The sequence below is a fragment of the Halictus rubicundus genome, chromosome 6 (assembly GCF_050948215.1).
Source record: "Halictus rubicundus isolate RS-2024b chromosome 6, iyHalRubi1_principal, whole genome shotgun sequence".
Lineage (NCBI taxonomy): Eukaryota > Metazoa > Arthropoda > Insecta > Hymenoptera > Halictidae > Halictus > Halictus rubicundus.
The window spans coordinates 11,775,650-11,791,583 of record NC_135154.1 but is presented as its reverse complement, the minus strand read 5'-3'; the positions used below and the strand labels follow the sequence as shown (position 1 = coordinate 11,791,583).

The window sequence follows — 15,934 nt, the reverse complement described above, 5'->3', positions numbered from 1 at the left end:
ATGCATCTCAAAAATCATTCAATATAATCGCACTCTATATAAGTTATTAATATTAATAATATTATTATTATCTTATTATCATTAGAAATAGGTACTTCCTGCACGAACGATGCGGCCGTGGCTCTCATCATCGTTGGATCTTTTACCGTGCTAGGTCAGATACAGAGCGTTAGGCAAAGGACCACGCCGCGTGTCGGGCTCTCCATAATATATCATCCTCGATGGATCAACATAGATCACCGTTTCCGAGTAATTCCAAAATAGTCTTTCTACCAAACGACCCAGAAGATATATGGTGCAGTGTGCGCGCGTGCGAGGCACCCGCGAACACTTCCGACACACATGATCCGGGAATAAAGGGTCGGTGTTACGTCTCTTTTGCATAACGCTGCCATAACCGTAGTGTCGGTATTTTTCGTTTCGTCGATGGCACTACTCCGTCGGTATTTTTCTCCGGTTCCAGATTAAGAGCACAATCCACACAATTCAAACCAAGTACTTACAAGATACGGTAATTACCACGAGCGAACGCAACGACTCGACGATTCAATTTCGCGGAACGTTTCACGAGCTTCGTGATCGATCTCGACAAAACTATTCTCTCTGTATCTGCATCATGATCTCCGCGCGATCTCGAATTCTCTTAAACGAATACACACAGAAGAAACAGAAGTAGAAAGAATGAAAGAGAGATAGAGTGAGAAAGAGAGAGAGAGAGAGAGAAAGTAAAATAATAGACAAAATAAAGAAAAAGTAACAAAAAAATTTAATTGAGAAAGGAAACCAGTTAAACGCGCGTGTTCTTATTCGTCTTATTCGCACAGGTGGCCAATCGGTCGACGAGAATCTGCTGGTACACATATCATCGTGATTATTATTTTCTCTTTTTTTTTTCATGACATCGCTACAAAAGTCAAATTCTATTTGCCTCGAACAAAGGAAAAAACACACACACAACGTTAGTGCTGCGTTCCGGTACGTTCAAGCGGAATCGGACGAGCGGATCGCACGGATTTCCGCGAAACCGCGCGATCCGCCCAGGCACACATGCACGGTACAAACGCCTTTTCTCACACAGTTTGCCTTTGCCTAATTAAGTTTAGTTATGCCCATACCAAAACAATAAAAGAACAGAGAGAGAGAGAGAGAGAGAGAGAGAGAGAGAGAGAGAGAGAGGGAGAGAGAGAGAGAGAAAAAACGTAAACGAAAGTATCACGCCCTAGCCGATAATAATAATTATTATTGTTAATGCTATCTCGGTGTGGAACGCGGTCGAGCGGACGAGACTCTGCCGCGTAGTCGCCTAACGCAAATCAAGCGAATTTGCATGTATACGGCGGAACGACGGGGGTGCGAACTACCCCTCGAACCACATCGTCAGTCTTGTTGCGTTTGCACGGGTTCGAGGGGTGGTTCGCAACGACTCGGCTGCCATTACGCGCCGTTCTCGAAAAAGTTTCCGATATCGAAATTTGACTAAGTGACAGTCGGATGCGTTAAAAAGGCCCACGTAGTATGTACTCGTGACGACACCCGATCTCTTCCCCTTCTCTTACCCGATCTCGTTGTCGCATTGCGTGGCGCGTGTTATTGTTCTCTAGACATCGACCCGACTCGACTCTCGGCGCGGTGTCTGAACGCGATACTCGCTCGATTCTTCGAATAGAAAGGACTTTGCCTGTTTGCACGGTGTACCGAGAGGAGGAACAAGTACAAAAAGAAGATGCGCATCGGGAAAGATACTTCTCTCAGGTACGGTCTCCGCGTGTCACCGGTCGCGACGCAATTGTTGCACCCCCCGTGATCCAACCAAACCGTTTCGGAATCTAGAAACCGAGGAATACGTACTTCGAAACCGAGCGTTCTCGTGTTCAGACCGCTATCCGGATGAGAAAGGGGGTTAATACAATGTGATACGGACTGCTGGGAACGAGCAATTTTCTCAATGTCCTCTGTTTTCTTTTTTTTTTCTTCTTCATTTTTCTTAACTTACACACACGAGCCTTCGCAATCCGTACCCATAAATTAGTGGTATACAAAATCTATTGTGTGGCATCGATCATTCGACATGGAAATCACACACAGAGATAAGGTACATGTAAAAAGACCAAGTGAATGCGATGAGACTGCAGGATGTTAGAGTAATTCTGCTGTGCCCGTTAAGAACGTACGAATTCTCTTTCTCTTTCCATTTTTTGTTCTTCTTCGTTGTTTCTTACATTCTGCTGTGAAATTTTCGAATGCACAACGATCATTGGATTTTTGTTCGATGGGGCACAGAAATATTCGCTAACTATCGACAATGATTGCTCTCGATGGTGAAATTCGGGAATGTATTAACGATACCAGTTGTGCATGCATTATCTCTACGGGAAGGAAGACGTAATAAACGGGTTTCAAAATGAGATCCATTAATTTAAAATTTCATGCATGCTTGTCTTGAAATTTCACCAACGGATCAGGCAGTTCCGGTTTTGACCTCTTGATCGAAGCAGACACTCTGGAGGCTGAGAATTAATTAATATACCATCTTTAATAAGCAACAGTGAAAGCGATTAGAAGGAGCGAAGAATAAATTAATAAATTAGAAGAGCGGAAACATTTAACGTAAGTCAACCAAAAATGTATCGTGAGTTTGCTGTGTGTATGTGTGTGCGTTAAAATCAAGTGTCCAGGATTTACAACTGTAACAAAATCTAGGCATGCTAGGAGGACCCTGTGTTCTGTCATTGTATCGACTAACTTTTTAGAAACATTGTGTTGTTGGATTAAAAGCAATTGGACTGTAACACGTTGGATGACAGTTACTTCGGATTTGCGAAAGATATTCAGTGTGTTTACTTTTGGCAGCCGCATCTAAGACATATCAGCGTTTATGTAGCAGTAAGTACATTTATACTATTCAAAGAATTCATAGGTTTTGAACGACAGCTATCTAAAAACGTATGGCGGTTAAGTGTGCATTGTGCTGAAAGAGCATGCAAGTTTTTTGTTTTTTGAAGAAGTAGGATTGATGTGTAAACGTATCAGATTAGAAAAAACATCAACGGGTATTTTCTTGCAGAGGAAAGTTAATGTTTAAAAGGCACTCGTAGAAAATAATTCAACAATCACAATTCGTTTTGATTACGATGGGTGTCTTTATCACTCGGAGCCACTGAAATCCGTACGATTGTAGAGCGACGTCAGGATACGGTGTGATGTGGACATGGTGGGCCTTGATGGCAAATTTGTATGGTTGTACTAACACCATGCACAACAGTCAAACTGGTTAAAATCTCACTTAAACGCACTTCGTTAATAACTTATCTCTCGATCTTCCCGGGCAACGGGGAAGAACTTTAGTTTTAAATGCAATTGCGCAAGTCCGAGAACTCAATTACAAATGTTTTCCATAGGAAAAACATCGTCTGTTCGACTAATTATTATTTCACGGATGTTCTATATGGGGAAAATGTTGCATCGGTAAAAGAACACAGCCCACATTATAACGATCCAATGCACTGTGTAAATGGGATTCTCACCATCTGTAATCTTTCTGGCAATGAATTTCAGGGTTTCGTCGAGAAGTACCACTGGGATGGAGAACTTCATAACGGTGAGCCACTCTTCAGCCGTCAGGGGGGTAACTTGGAATACAGACTGAAACAGACGAAATTTAATCAGTACATATTAGATTGTAACAATGTTACTCCGTGGTGAGGGTAAATCAAAGATTATTATACCGAAAGTACGTCGACGTAAAGGATGACAAAGTGGAGTGTGAAAGAAAGAGCCATAGAGGCAATGAGCCACATGTTAGACCAGGGCGGCATAGTGATGAGAGATTGATTCTCAGATAAACTGAAATAAAAGAATAAAATAAAGTATAGATTCATGCTAATCCGACTATCCCTGAAAAGATTTGTTTAGATCGCTGTACCTGTTCATTGCGTTCAACATTTCAATGGTTACAAGTACAGACAGAGCCATCGTCATGGGATGAGGATCCGTGAAAATCTTGCAGTTGACGCCCTTGAATTCATCACCACCGCCCAAGCACGCCAAGTGATGAGTCTGTGATTTATAAGACTCGGAATTAGAACTCGGATAACATTCGATTCTGCCACTTGGCGCTGCAGTATTATTCATTGTAAGTGTTATAAAGTTTCATTAATCTTTTAAGACATATACATATATTACACATTGTACGCAAACATAAAGCAATGGAATAAAGGTGTGCAGGACATAAATATTAAAGCTTCTCCACGATTGTATAAATAATCATTACCAGTTGGTAGTAGTTCATCTGCGGGCCATGTGGACTGTATAAGAACCACCATGCGGCTGATCCAACAGTAGCAGCACCTACGTATCCACCAATAGCCAGGTAACGGAAGAACAGCCAGCCAGAGATAAGGGATTCGTCGGCTTTACGGGGAGGCTATGGCATTACAATCAAATTATCTTCTTTTTCTTTTAATTTTGGCACAGTATGTAACAATAAAGTGATACAATGGTAACATTTTAATATAGCTTTCTAATACAATTAGGGGTGGTCGAGAACCCAGAAAAAGTCGGGTACCCGATGGTCGGGACGGGTCGGGAAGGCATCGGATAAAGGCGAGACCTTTTCGAGTTCTCGCGTACCTCTAAATACAATATTAGGAATATTACCTTGCTCATGATGTCCAAGTCAGGAGGATTGAAACCAAGAGCAGTGGCTGGAAGACCGTCAGTGACCAAGTTGACCCACAAAAGTTGTACAGGGATCAATGCTTCGGGAAGACCAAGAGCGGCAGTCAAGAATATACTGTAATCAATCAAGATATATTATGAACGTTACCAATCAATTGTTGCTCATCACGTATTTATTACGTCGCCAGGGAACGTCTGGATAAACAAACCTCACGACTTCACCAATATTGGAAGAGATAAGGTAACGAATGAACTGCTTCATGTTGTTGTAGATAGCACGGCCTTCTTCAACGGCAGCGACGATGGAAGAGAAGTTGTCGTCTGCCAACACCATCTCGGAGGCGGATTTCGCCACAGCGGTTCCAGATCCCATAGCAATACCGATTTCAGCTTTCTTCAAGGCTGGGGCATCATTTACACCATCACCAGTCTATATAGGTGAGGAAAAATTTCATACATTTTCGGGAACAATTGCATCGTAATAACCATATTCAGTCAATGAATCTAAAGTCTCTTCTTCCGAGGAAACCACAGTAAGAGAACGTACCATAGCCGAGATCTCGTTCATGCTCTGCAAGTACTCAACGATCTTGGACTTGTGGGCCGGTTCTACGCGAGAGAAGAGACGAGCTCTAGCGCAAGCGGATTTCTGTTCAGACGGAGAAAGGTCGTCGAATTCACGTCCGGAGTATGATTTGCCAGTTGTGTCCTCATCTTCCTCAAAGACACCAATGCGCCGGCAGATAGCTTCGGCGGTGGCCTTGTTGTCTCCGGTGATGACAATGACTCGGATACCAGCGGCGCGACACCTACAGATAGAGTCGAATACTTCCTTGCGAGGCGGGTCAAGCATGCCAACGACGCCGATGAAGGTCAGATCCTTCTCGTATGTGTAGAATTTCGTGGAGTCGCCAAGGTCCATTTCATCGGGCTTCATCGGATGATCAGCGGTAGCGAGGGCAAGGCATCTGAGCGTGTCTCGTCCGGTACCATACTGACGAGTCAAGTCCAAGATACGGTTCTTCAGAGTGGAGGTAAGAGGAACCTTGATAGAGCCAACACGGGCGTGCGTGCACCTGTCCAAAACACCTTCCGGAGCGCCCTTGACGAACAGTTTCGGTCCAGTGCCCAATTTGCTTGGTTTCAGAGGTGTGCAGTAAGACGACATAGATTTACGATCACGGGAGAACTCCAAGGTGAATTCTTTCTTCCATTTAGTCTCCAGATCTTGTCTGACAGCGATGGCAGCGTTACGCCTGTCAAGTCCGCTCTTCTGAACGCCGAACGGATTGATCTTCTCAGCCAGGACAATAAGAGCAGTCTCGGTAGCCTCGCCGACTTTCTCGAACGCTTGTTTGAACTCGTTGAAGTCGATGGCGGAGTCATTGCACATGATACAAATTGTACCGATCTCGTGGAGAGTCTCGTAGTCCTGTCCCTTGATCTTCTTCCCCCTCAAGAACGTCTCGCCAATGGGCTCGTAGGTCGATCCGGTGATCTCGAATTCGTGGAAGCTGCTGTCGTTACCCTCGATTTTCTCGAAGACGAACATTCTGTAACAAGTAGCAACGAAGACACGCGTATTACAGACACTGATGCAATCCTAAATGTTAATCTAGACCAAGTATTATTGCATCCTGACGACATACCGGCTAACAGACATCTGGTTAGTGGTCAGAGTACCAGTCTTGTCTGAACAGATGACAGATGTGCAACCAAGAGTCTCGACAGATGGCAACGATCGGACAATGGCGTTCTTCTTGGCCATACGACGGGTTCCCAAAGCCAAGCAGGTCGTGATTACAGCCGGCAAACCTTCGGGAATAGCGGCTACGGCAAGGGCGACGGCGATCTTGAAGTAGTAGATGGCTCCCTTGATCCAAGATCCACCGTGAGCAGGGTCGTTGAAGTGTCCAATGTTGATGGCCCAGACAGCGACGCAAATTACGGAAATGACTTTCGACAATTGCTCGCCGAACTCATCCAGCTTCTGCTGCAGGGGCGTCTTGATCTCCTCGGTCTCGGACATCTCGGTACGGATCTTACCAATGGCTGTGTTCAAGCCGGTTCCAATGACGACACCGCGAGCCTTACCTGCGGCGACGTTGGTACCAGAGAACAGGATATTCTTCTTGTCCTGAAACCAGAATGAAGCCTCGTTAATCTCACTGAAGTTCGTTCTGCGGCCTCCCAAGAACCCACAATAGTTCTTACATATTTAGCCTGAAACAGACTGAGTTTCGGTGAACATTTTCTAACTGACAGTCGGGAACAAAATTAAGTCGAAAAACCTTTGACGTTTCTCACAATTTTTTCCATTCTTAAGATTTCAATGTTTTTTTTTTTAAAAAGTAAAATACAAAATTGTTCAGACGATAAGGTCTTGAATTACATCATATTTGAAGTGAAACCACTCGGCTGAAATATTGATAGTACTCCCATAAAGATAAATGAAGCGAAGAATAAAAAATTTTATTTTCACCAGCAGATAACTTTGTTATATTCTGCATGTAGGTCAAATCGCACTTAGCTGTCGGACCCCGGTAGCGGCTAGGCATGGTATGTATATTCGAGGTTGCTCCATTTTGGTCTAAGTGATCAAATAATTTCACCGAGGATCCACCCAAGCATGCGGTAATTAGGTGCCCTACTTCTCGAGACACTGATCTCGCGGTCTGGGATAAGTGAGGTATAACGCTTGTGCACACCAGGCGACAATAATTTTGGTTTACCAAATTAATCATATACCTCATGCTCGGACTTCGAGTGTTTAATACACCGTTAACTTTACTTTGTTTATCTTGCGCGATAAAAGCACGTTCCTCTAAGACCGGGGAAAATGTGAAGGTTGCAAATTCATTTTTAATATAAAAATCCTTGATATGTCGTTGGTATTGAGGTTCCTGGATATACATTTTTTCGCCAAGGAAAAACCCACCTGGTTGACAGCACGTGGGTCAGGAACGGGATCGGTATGCTTGATAACCGAGACCGATTCACCAGTCAGGATAGACTGATCGATCCTGAGGGTGGTGGAGTAGATCTTGGTGAGACGAATGTCGGCCGGGATCTTGTCACCGACGGACACCTCGACGATGTCCCCGGGCACGATCTCCTTGGCTCGAATTCTTTGGACACCGGCCTTGTCCGTTCGTAAAACTTTACCCATCTCGGGCTCGTACTCTTTCAACGCTTCGATCGCAGATTCGGCGTTACGTTCCTGCCAGACACCGACCACGGCGTTGGCGATAAGAATGAGCAAAATGACGAAGGGCTCGACGAAGGCAGTGAAAGCATCTTCGTGCTCTTCAAATAAAGCTAATACCTGCAACAGAACACCATATAATATCATTATCGATTCACTACACACACCTGTGCTCGAAACGTTCCCCTGAATAAATACTGCTCGATGAATTCGTCAATTAACGTTAGACGCAGCGCTAAAAGTGACTATTTTGCGTACTCGATTAACGTCTCGAAAAGTGAAATTATCCGATTTTCTTTCACGGAAAATAGATATAACGCAAGAAAATACTGGTTGACAATGACCCATTTCCATAACAGTCATAACAGTCTTCCTAATAATCGAATAAAAGTGGAATAAAATGTTTCGAGATAAAATAATTCGAGTCGTTATTTAAGGAGACATTGTGTTTCAAGGAAAATGTCAAGAATCTATTTTCTTGGAGTGCCACGCTGCATTTCTAGGTTCGCAGCACACCACTCTATTCAAATGTATTCAAATGCACGGGTATCGCAGAGAATCTAATCCTCTCTGTCACGCGAATATAAAATTATTCCGATGATGTTCCGAACGAATTTTTTTACACGTGCGTGAAAAATAATGAGGTTTTCATAGCGCGGAGAAATCGATACGCTATTTTTCCACCTTTGGAACTAGATGTATTTATAATAAGTGAGCCTTGAACCTTTGTAAACGTAGTATGACTTTGACCAACTAATCATTACTTGGCGGCGTTCACAGGGAATAATACGGGGATTCGATTCATTAATTAATGTGGTTTCGCGCGTCAGGTCTAAAAATAAGGACGGTCATCGACAGGGCGTTCCAATGATTTCAATGGTTTTCATGCATTCGCGTCAGTCGCGTGAACGAACGACACCGACTGAACGAAAGAAAGTTTCTTCGTCGCGATCGCGCGACTTTCGTCATCGTTGACGACGCGATAAGCAATAAAAATAAGTTTGTGTAAGAAAGTAATCTTCATCGAGCAGCAATCTTTTCATTCCCCAAGCATCTGACGCACATTCTTTGTCATAATAAACTGTGGCCGAGATAATCTAGCAATTATCTCTTAATCGGCCACGGATCATGTGAAAAACTCTGCTTTGCTTGTACACGTTCTGGTAATCCCGACGGTTTTATAAACATTTTACGTTAATGCGCTCACACGCAGGAACGGGTGATTAAATTCTGTTACCGTCGAGTTCTAAGAATTCCGTTCTTTTTTTTTTCTTGTTCGCTTTTCCTAATGATAGACATTGGATTATACGTGGTCGGTCAGGAGTCGAACGAACGTATGAGTGTGAAATCGTGTCAATTGAATGTATACTTACAAAAGAAATAATAGCGGCTAATAGAAGAATCTTAACTAGAAGGTCGTCGAACTGTTCCAGGACGAGCTGCCATATGGATTTTCCTGAAATCAGAAAAAATTAATTCAGTAGTTTCGAGAACAGTGCTTGAAAATATTTTTAAATCGTCATTTTTATCCATTCAACGCACCGACATGATTCTTATCAAGCCAAAGGGTATAACGAATTTAAATTAAAATTTGATAAAAATATAATAGATTAGTCGTTACGCCCGACAAATGTTCAAGACAAATAATTTTCATTGGAAATATTCTAATTAAATAACACGAGAACGTGTGAGTGCACGCTTTGGTTGAGCCACCATGTATTTTCAGAATGAAAAATATTCAAAAGAGAATAATAATTAATTTATTAGAAATTATGCTTATTCTTAACAAGAAAAATATTTACAGTATTACTAGTAACGCTAATTAACTACGATTTATAAATTAGGTCTAAATTCAGTAACTCTCCCCAATTTTTATCCTCCTTCGCGATAACTGTTCTTGCAGCATAAATACACGATTCAATGTGCTAGGCGGCCCGCATACTTACGAACAGGATTAAATAAACATTCTACCCGCGGATTCGAAATTAGAATCTTCTGGCGGTGGAATTCGAGTTTGTATCGCGGAGACGCGTGTCAGTCGACATTGTACACGTGCGAAACAAAAAAGAAATAAAAATGGCGGAACTAAGAGTAATCGGGGCCAGGCGATGGCGTCCTTGATAACAAGTGCCTTTTGCCAGTATGCGATTGACGTCACGTCGCGGTCGTACCAACGTGCTCTACGGTCGACGATTTCATTAATTGTAATCCACGACGACGACCAGAGAGACGAGTGAAAATCCGATTGCTAGCCAATTATAGGAACAGGTTTCACCATGGGCATCCTTGTCGCGCTTTCGGACGCCCATCTTCAGCGGTTCAATTTCCGTTTAATCTTCCGTAGCCTTGATTTCCGGCTATTATTACTGCGAAGCGCGCGACCGTCGTTGTTTATACGGCCAGCTTTTTGTTCGAAGATATCAGCAAACTGTTTTCTCTACGTCCTTCGCGTTTTCTTATGGTACACCGTTGAATATGTTGGCCGCCCTCTCAGGTAATATTTATGAGCAAATTTGATTAACATTTAATAGGAAAAACTAAGAAAAAACTGCTATTTTGCAAGATACTGTTTAAGCAAATATTCATATTAGAAATCTGTTTGCGCAGATACATTCTGTATAAAAAATACGGAATTTTTCTATTTGGACCACCCCTCTAGTTCTAATTGTTTCCGAGATATTCGGCTAAATATGGTTACGACTCCCGAAAACTTTCATAATGTCATCATTCCGATAATATTAAGATGCGTCGGTATGTAGCAACTTAGTAAGCTGTTGTGCTACTTAATTCGAGTATAAAGTGTGTCCACAAACTTTGTACCTTGTGCATACAATATAAGACCTTGTAATATCACTTGTTTTGAAATTTAATCTATTTACGATAATGAAATGCCAGAGTAATCCATGGGATCTGTACACCAATTTGTCATTTTCCTAATGCAAAATTCATATAGACATTGCTGTCAGCTTAGCAACTAAATATGATTCTAGTGTAATATGTAGTGACATAAATAAAATTACAGTGCAGTAACGTAAAATTGACCTGTCACGTTCGGAAGACCAAAATAATTCCAGTTTAGATCAATAATTCCTCGGTCTATAAGTTCCTTGGTTTTTTTACGCATGCTACCCCCGTCGCAACAATATTCGATTCGACAGCGCTGATGCGAAACGTTCCTAGTACCATTCGATGACGTTCCGTCGTCATGTTTGTCCACGCAATACAGGAATTGCAGCTGGGGATCAATGGCGTTTGAACACGTAATGAGCTGTAGCTATGAGGTCTACCACCGTTTCCATGATCGCGTGCGTTACCGTAGATTGCGTTAGTATAGTGCGTTACTATACTGTAGATTTTCCCCCTTATGTACATTTTCATACGTTACTTTGCACACTCCTAGATCAAGACAAAGATCCTTTCTAGAAATTCTGTTCCGTTCTTCGGTTTCCTTCTGGCCATTTGCATTTCCATTTCCTTCGACATTTTCATGGGAAACATTTATTGCGCTTCCGTGCGGAAATCTTGTTGCCTTCTTAGGTTTCCTACTCGCCCATTTCATTTTTCATTTCTTCGACGCTATCATGACCGTAGGTAGCATTTTCTGGCCTATCCAAGTGTTAAAAGTGATTTTACACTTTAGAGAAATCTAAGAGAATTTTTGTTATTTCGTTTTCCTCAACAAATTAGCTCGGTCGAGGACCGATTATAAATTTCCCTCAAACGGGTGCCAAATTAACATCTACACCTACTAAACTCAGCACGGCAGGATCGAGTGCGACAAAGCCACAAGATCGAGTTAAACCGAAAGCCTTATGGTTTCCGGAAGAAGCCGAAACTCGGCACCAGTGATTACTATGCGTGCTAACTCCTGACAGTTTCAAGTTTGCCTCCCACACGATCGACGTAGTCTTTCTTCCGGGACAGCAACAAACATTAACTCAATATTCTTGCCATAAGGAATTTTCTAGCTGCCAAAATTCAACTTGTTCCTCATCCTGGTTTTCATAAAAAGAAAAATCTAGAAAGAAAGAAAGATCTAATTATCTACTAGACCGTTTACAATAGTACATTTGACAAACTGACGTCCAAATAAAACGACTAGAATGCCGTATAATAGATACTAAAAACTGGGCAGAGGGGGGAGATTGAAAACTAAAAAGGTACCAAATTAGCACATCTACTAACTGAGAACGACAGGACCGACAAAGTCCGTGATCGAGTTAAACCGGAAGCTTGAGGCTTCCGGAAGTAGCCAGCACTTGGCGCCGGTCCGCAAGAAGCGACAACGACGGAAACCGTTCAACCCGAAACTATGGTAGACGTCGTTAGCAGTGAGTTGCTCGTCGGCCAACTATGCAACACGTGTCATTCAAGAGAGAGAGAGAGAGAGAGAGAGAGAGAGAGAGAGAGAGAGAGAGAGACCAGGGGTTTAGAAATTGTCCTTGGCCGTGCAGCGGCTCGTGGTGTTATAGCTGAAAATCGAGAGCAACGGTGGAACACGCGTCGATTCCACGCGCGGGATTGAAGGCCGGGGCTGAAAGGCGACGCGGCGCCTTATGTTTATGTTCGAGTGCATCGAGCGTAATGCCGATGCAATTACTCGGAAATCGAGTGGCACGGAACGCGACGATCGTGCAACAGACCTGGCCCGACACGCTCGCTGCAGCAGCAGCAGCACCGACTCCGCGCACACGTGTGCAAGTGAAACGGTAATGCACATGCACCGTCGAGGTTCGTGTGCGCTCGAAGCCTGGCCTGCTTTGATAGCGACGCCTTCCATCATCGACGGCATCTGCAACTGGCTTTTCCTCTCTATCCCCCTCCCCCTCCCCTCCCCCTCCCCTCCCCCGGACGCTAGTTGCCGACTTAACGTCGTTCCACGTCCCGTTTGCCTAAGTGCTAGCATATTAACGCGTTCTGGCCAACGCCGGGATCGCATTTTCGAAGATGCACCGGCCACCTACGCTTCGCGCGCTTTGATGATCGATTGGCCCTCTGACGTCAGGTGACGCCTAACATCCGGGACCACCCGATTCCCCGATACGAGAGTTTCCCAATACTCCGCTCGACGTGCAATACACACAGGATTCGTGGACGGTCGCGATTCTACTCGGTTCGTGGAAAAATAAATGCCGTTTTAACCCTTCGCACTCGAGTGGTGACTCTGGAGCACCACTAGAAATTGTTGTGGCATTATTTCAAAGAAATTACAAAAAATATTACAACATATTTGTTACGTTACAAAATTTGTATTTAATAGATTACTAAACATTTCAATATTATACGTAGAAATCGGATCAGTTTCGTATGAATAAAATGAAAATATTCTAAGACGGAAGAAAAATTTAGTTTTAGATTGAAAACAGCGCCGAGTGCAAAGGGTTAACATTAGGTTTACGGGACCCGTCAAAATGTCGGATTCTACGATTTTTAATTTACGCTCATTGAGATTTTAACACGTTAACCGCCACATATCGTTCCCAGAGATTCTTACAAAATCGGAGTGATTTAGTTAATGAAAGGGAAACTAGAAATTTTAAATGGGGATAGGGGATGCTGTTTTAACCCTTTTGAATTCTAAAGATCTTAATAAAATTCGGTTTATATGGATATGTCACAATAAAAATGAGTAACTAAAACTAGTCAAAAATCACTGTCAGTCATATGTGGCTGACATGGCAGTTAACGTGTTAATGATGCATCCGTGAGGAATTATTCAACAAATGTATTTCTGTGGGTATATATTATTTGAAAAACGACTAATAATTTGAATAGACACAGTCTTGTTGTATTTATAAAGTAATGTAACACGGTCACTTTTAGTACCTCGTAAAGCTAATGTTAACAACGGCAACTACAGTTTGCTGGCGGCTGCGCAGCTCGGTTTAGAATACGGTTTCGTGGATTAGAATAGGGATTATCTACACAATCTTGACCACCAGAGAAGGGTAAAACTAGGGTAAATGTCCCAATTACTGTGCCATTATGTACTCTGAACGTTTCCTACCTATGCTGTAATTGCTTCAGAGGTATTGTATATCTTCTAACATAGTTGTAACATTTATCTAATTTTTCATTCCAATCGCAAGATTATCCTAAGAGCGCAGATAATTGTTTTACTGACGTACTAGAAGTGAACAGACCCGCTCGCTCGATTTATCGAAGTATTGTTTATAGCTCTGAAAATATTCTCTTTCTCTTTCATCTTGCAAGTGTTAACTACCTTCAAACTCTAAACTGTTTTTTGTTACCATCCCTGTTCGTGGCACCTTCTAAATATGGCAAGGCTACATTTATTCAGATCTTGCAAAATTTGTCCCAAATCTTTTTAATACCTATTCATCCCATAAAAAGCATTCTGGCAGTCGTTTCGCCTACGAAACAATTCGACGAAGAGTCGATCGAACTGTCATTTAACTGTCGCGCAGGTTGGCTGTTGCATTAATATTTCGTGAAACGAGTTCAATCCAAGTTGACATTGAAACAACAAATTTTACGAAACGCGGCACGATGTACGGCGGAGCAAAATTTCGCAAACGAGTTATTCGCAAAGTGTTCTATTACCGAACCATAAATTAAGCTCTTACAGCCTCGAAGCACGCGCAATTGTAACTGAAACTCGTGCATGTTTTGTTGATCTATTTTGAGTCTTTTATTAACCTCTATGTCAATAAACGAGTATCCACCACGCACTTCCTCCAAATTCCCATTCTTCGAATAACATTGATCTGTATCTGCGTTATAAAAACATACGGCTAACGTTTGATACACAAAACGTTTCAAGCATATTGATCATCGTAAAATGTCGTGGTTATTGACATAAGCTTCGAAATGCTGTTTTCATTGACATTGGATAGAGTTGCAAGACGAAATAATACGAAAGACGTTAACAAAGTTTATGCCACGATGTATAAATGGGTTTGTGTTTCATTGATTTATATACATCTTTTCAAATTAGTTCTATCAATTTACGGGAAAATGAGATCTCAAGTTTTTTGTACAGTGATTTCTCTGTATATGTCGCCAAGGCCTGGATGATAAACGTCGCGGAATTATCCCCACTATCGCGGGAGGCCTCGGACGCCGAGGAATGTAAACATAACACGGGTAGGGTATGTCTTCTGGACGATAAACGACGCTGGCAAGGCCCGTGTTGTTGACATATACCGAGAATTCATTGTATCATGTTTTCGGGTATTTTCCCTCGTCGTGCGGCGGTCAACGCTGTCCCACGGGGAATACCGACTACGTACAAGTGCGTCTATTTTTAAGGGACGAAAGAGTGCGCCGGATTATGCGTTAAGTACGTAAACAACACACGGCGGGAGAAGCCTCCTCGATCTTGCACGACCCGATGCTCGTTAGGAGAACCTACGACTGCCAGAGATCAGGCATACGTTTATACGCCCATTGTTCGTGTGTCGTGGTCTGATCAGTAAAAAGTACAAACGAGCAACATGCAAATTATCCGATATAAGAGCAAACAATTCCCACAGCGATCACGTTTACGCTTCCATCGAATACTTTCTGCAATTAACAACGAACATAAAACATAAAATATTTTTCTGAACGATTTGGGAAAAAGAACACAACTTGTACTATCGTTCTAACAATCACTTTCAGCTTCCCTTCAAAAATTTTCCGACCCGAGGCAAACCCGAATTCCTCGATTAAAACGTAAGATAAACTCAACAGAATTTTCATCTTTGCTAGCTGTGATCGTGATGACGGTCAACGGTTAGCTAAAAATAATTAGGCCCTTGCATATTACGTGAGAAATATTATAAATCGATATTCAGCCCTACCCACTTGAATACCGTAGAGTTATCCCCATGGCTATTGAAATCGTGTCGGAATTTTCAAAATGTTAACCCTTTTAGTACCTCAGAACCAATATATAGGCTTCGTTTTTAATAATATTGATACCTCGAATCGATATTTCGACTATTTAGCACAATCTAAAAAATGTAAAATTGCATTTCTATAATGGAAAATACATTCACTGGACCACGATATGTTCGATCTGCCAAGCTTTGTCTCAAATATTGTAAA

At 42.4% G+C, this 15,934-nt stretch overlaps 1 protein-coding gene across 5 annotated transcripts in view; it reads right to left on the bottom strand.

Moving 5' to 3' along the window:
- The window catches only part of Serca (ATPase sarcoplasmic/endoplasmic reticulum Ca2+ transporting SERCA), a 41,428-nt gene that overhangs the window by 5,072 nt on the left and 20,422 nt on the right, over positions 1–15,934 (bottom strand). For 4 of the 5 annotated variants that reach the window (XM_076789915.1, XM_076789916.1, XM_076789918.1 and 1 more), the window contains exons 4-14: positions 9,256–9,338; positions 7,616–8,002; positions 6,327–6,814; positions 5,225–6,230; positions 4,887–5,107; positions 4,657–4,792; positions 4,271–4,423; positions 3,923–4,056; positions 3,726–3,843; positions 3,525–3,642; positions 447–2,507 (exon numbers count right to left, since the gene is read on the bottom strand). In XM_076789915.1, coding sequence (XP_076646030.1) covers positions 2,425–2,507; positions 3,525–3,642; positions 3,726–3,843; positions 3,923–4,056; positions 4,271–4,423; positions 4,657–4,792; positions 4,887–5,107; positions 5,225–6,230; positions 6,327–6,814; positions 7,616–8,002; positions 9,256–9,338 — 2,927 coding nt within the window. In that variant the 3' untranslated portion in view covers positions 447–2,424. Of the gene's footprint in view, positions 1–446; positions 2,508–3,524; positions 3,643–3,725; positions 3,844–3,922; positions 4,057–4,270; positions 4,424–4,656; positions 4,793–4,886; positions 5,108–5,224; positions 6,231–6,326; positions 6,815–7,615; positions 8,003–9,255; positions 9,339–15,934 lie in introns of those variants that run through there. The other variant, XM_076789920.1, reaches the window with a different exon arrangement.